Raw genomic sequence first — 3,876 nt, forward strand, 5'->3', positions numbered from 1 at the left:
TAAATGACAACGTGAAATACATGCAATATTTATTTTTGCTTCCACATTCCTTAAATGTTTGAGTTTATGCTGCATCGAGCACCGATTGAGGTATTTGTTCATTGTGTGGATTTGAGTTTGAGAACATTGGTCGCATTTTCATGCTCATCTTTTTCAATGAATACCATGATCCTTTCCAGTCCATCCACACTATTCCATCATCAGTGCCATGATTTGTCATTTGTTTTGTATAGTGCCCGTTCCAATAATATCTACCATTTGGATTTGCAGAATGACACCTGTTGTACCACCATCCACCGCCATCTTCTCTTGCGCATTGCTTGCTTGGGTCATTGGGTAACCTGCCAACGTCAAAACAATTTAAATGGCTGGTTGTGCGGAAAGACGTTTAAATGTTACTATTTTCAATCACGTTACAACAAAAACTATGTGAGATGCAATGTTTACCTGAGGGAACGATGTACACATACATCTTTTAGAAATTTTATTTCAGAAAATATATTCTCTTTTGGAAGTAGCTTGAACTTTAGTTTTTATGCTATAACTTAATTTAATTGTCCATAAAATGTAACCTTGAAAATAGATCAAATATTGGACGTAATTCCCAAAAGATTTTTTGTTTAGTTTAGTTTATTGCAAAAAGAAATTCCTCCTCATCTCCTTCCTAAAAGAACTTCCTTTAATTCTGAGGCTGTGCCCTCTAGTCCTAGACTCTCCCACTAGTGGAAACATCCTCTCCACATCCATTCTATCCAAGCCTTTTGAAAGTGTCCCCACTATTTCAGACTTCATAAACTTTTAATAACAGACATCAGACAGCCAGACATCATCCTTTTTTGACAAACCATTGGGATTAATTCGGTTCGCTGGACAGAACACCCAGCTTTAAACAAAGCAAACATTGCTGCTTGCAGTGTGTTGTGAAGAACTCCCGACAGGTCAAAGGGCACTGCCATACTCCCACTCCCACTCCCACCGCAGCAGTTCTGGCTCACCTACTGCGGAACTCACCTGGAGTGGGACCCTCATCCCTGGAGAGGCTCATCTCCTGCTCGTCCTACAAAGACTGAGAACCGTAAGGTGAAAGGAGTGGGCGGCTGTGGTGGACCATGCACAAGGGGCCGGTAAGAAAACCTGGGGGGGGGTCTAACCTTCTGTGCCCTCAGGATCGGCCGCGGGAAGCACCCCGCTGAGGCACAAGAGCTGAAGGCTGGGCAAGAGAAGGATGATCCGGAGAGAAGATGGGGTGGCCAGCAATCAAATGATGCCACGAACCATTAATATATGGCCAGCTGTGTCACATCTTTGCCTCAGATGTGGAATAATAATGATACTGACACAATATTTACAGGTTATATTCCTTGGTCTCTGTGTTTATTATCTCACTCAGCCATGGCCTCCTGCCTTGGCTCACTCAGTGCACATGCGATCTGACCTCCAAATCAGCTGATACAAAGGTCAAGATATTTGCATATCATCATCTTGACTCATTGTCATGAAAAGCAGCAGCTGGGATTTTGAAAATGGCACCTAAGTCTGGACTCTGTGGACTGCTCCTATATATTTGGCACTTAATCGGGTGTTGGACTTATGTATGGCCATAATCTTACTGATCTGTGTGCAAAAAAATAACTTCAATGTGCCTCGACACACATGATAATAAAGAACCATTGAACCATTGTATTGCAGCTTGCAGTTGTTCTAGCATCCTGGAAATCCAAGTCACCTGAATCCCTCCGCCACTTCTGAAAGTGTGTGTTGGACGACACACCTGAATTTCATAAATCTTTCAACATTGCTTTCTTCATTGAAATGTCAATGAAAGAATCCTGAATTTTAAAACTATCTAAACCAAATTTTGCTTAGTTTAGTTTAGAGATACAGCGCGGAAACAGGCCCTTCGGCCCACCGAGTCCACACCGACCAGCGATCCCCGCACACCAACACTATCCTGCGCACGCACTAGGGACAAATTACATTTATACAATTACACCAACCCAATTAACCTACAAACCTGTACGTCTATGGAGTGTGGGAGGAAACCGAAGATCTCGGAGAAAACCCACGCAAATCATGGGGAGAACATACAAACTCCGTACAGACAGCACCCGTGGTCAGGATTGAACCCGGGCCTCTGGCGCTGCAAGGCAGTAGCTCTACCGCTACGCCACCGTGCCACAAATATTAAATATAAATATTAAAATATTTTGTGTAACAAAATCAGGACATACTGTTCTCCCAGACTTACCATCCATCATTGTCTCTGTCATATGTACTGAACATCATGTCCTGATGGATAGTCATCGATCGGTTTAGCCAAAGAGCAGTTTGCTCCCTTCCATAAGTGTATTGCCAGCCACTCCTGAATAGCCATTGACTGAAAGCCGATATTTGCTGATTTCAGACTGTACCACAAATGCATTATAGTGGGCATTCACACGGTTATCCGACCAGTCTTGCATTTCAAAGAGGAGCACAGAAGGTCTCAGTTTTGTCAATTCACTGATTCGATCATTTCCCAGCCAATATTCACCTGGAAAAAATGGTATAGAAAGTACAATTGCAATCCCAGGTTGTCAGCAACGTGAAGACAATAGGCAATAGGCAATAGACAATAGACAACAGACAATAGACAATAGGTGCAGGATTAGGCCATTCGGCTCTTCGAGCCAGCACCGTCATTCAAAGTGATCATGGCTGATCATCCACAATCAGTACCCCATTCCTGCCTTCTCCCCATATCCCCTGACTCCGCTATCTTAAGAGCCCTATCTAGCTCTATCTTGAAAGTATCCAGAGAACCAGCCTCCACTGAGGCAGAGAATTCCACAAGCTCTGTGTGAAAAAGTGTTTCCTCTAAATGGCCGACCCCTTATTCTCAAACTGTGGCTCCTGGTCCTGGACTCCCCCAGCATCGGGAACATGTTTCCTGCATCATACACCATCACAATGAAGAAGTGCTCTCTCTTCTTTTCAATTACTGATACTCTGTTAGGCAACAGATCACTGCGCAGCAACCCTTGCTTAGAAAGGTTATTCAGGATCACCACACTTGATCAAAATCCATCCTGACTTGTGGTGGCACGGTGGCACAGCAGTAGAGTTGTTGCCTTATGCCCCTGTCCCACTTAGGAAACCTGAACGGAAATCTCTGGAGACTTTGCGCCCCACCCAAGGTTTCCGTGCGGTTCCCGGAGGTTTTTGTCAGTCTCCCGAATGGTCGAAAGTGATGTCCGCTTCTTCTCTGGAGAAAAGGAATTTGTGACGTTTCGGGTCGAGACCCATCTTCAGAGCGTGGGAGCAAATGGGAGCCCCTAAAGAAAATCCACTTGCTCACAGTGACACGTGCAAACTCCACACCAGACAACACTGGAGATCAGAATTAAAATTGGGTTGCTGGAGTTGTGAGGGAATGGCTCTACTAATTACACCACTGTGCAACCCTATAATAAAAAATGGTTTGGAATTTATAAGAAGGTAGACAAAAATGCTGGAAATACTCAGCGGGTGAGGCAGCATCTATGGAGCGAAGGAAATAGGCAACGTTTCGGGTCGAGACCTTGCTTCAGAATTTATAAGAAATCATTTTACTTCATGAAATCATGTTTATGTTGCAGTGGCTGATTCATATGTTGTTTGACGGATAGATATAAAAAAAATATTGGAAAGGTTACTACCTAAGAGCTAAATCTAACTCTCTCTTGAAAACATCCAGTGAAATAGCCTCCACTGCCATCTGTGGCAGAGAATTCTACAGATTCACAACTCGCCGGGTGAAAAAGTTTATCCTCACCTCAGTCTTTATTTTTTTTTCAGATTTGCAGCAATTATGTTTCATTTTGTTGTGCAAGACTGCGCTAAAAGGCATGTTAGGTC

The 3,876-nt window shown here is 43.5% G+C and overlaps 1 protein-coding gene across 1 annotated transcript in view; it reads right to left on the reverse strand.

Moving 5' to 3' along the window:
- Window positions 1–3,876, reverse strand: part of LOC116986291 (fibrinogen alpha chain-like) — a 55,058-nt gene continuing 51,182 nt past the window's right edge. Inside the window, 3 exon segments of the mRNA XM_033042097.1 lie at window positions 1–341; window positions 2,249–2,315; window positions 2,318–2,577. Coding sequence (XP_032897988.1) covers window positions 65–341; window positions 2,249–2,315; window positions 2,318–2,577 — 604 coding nt within the window. The 3' untranslated portion in view covers window positions 1–64.

The sequence above is a fragment of the Amblyraja radiata genome, chromosome 1, assembly GCF_010909765.2.
Source record: "Amblyraja radiata isolate CabotCenter1 chromosome 1, sAmbRad1.1.pri, whole genome shotgun sequence".
NCBI classification, from domain to species: domain Eukaryota; kingdom Metazoa; phylum Chordata; class Chondrichthyes; order Rajiformes; family Rajidae; genus Amblyraja; species Amblyraja radiata.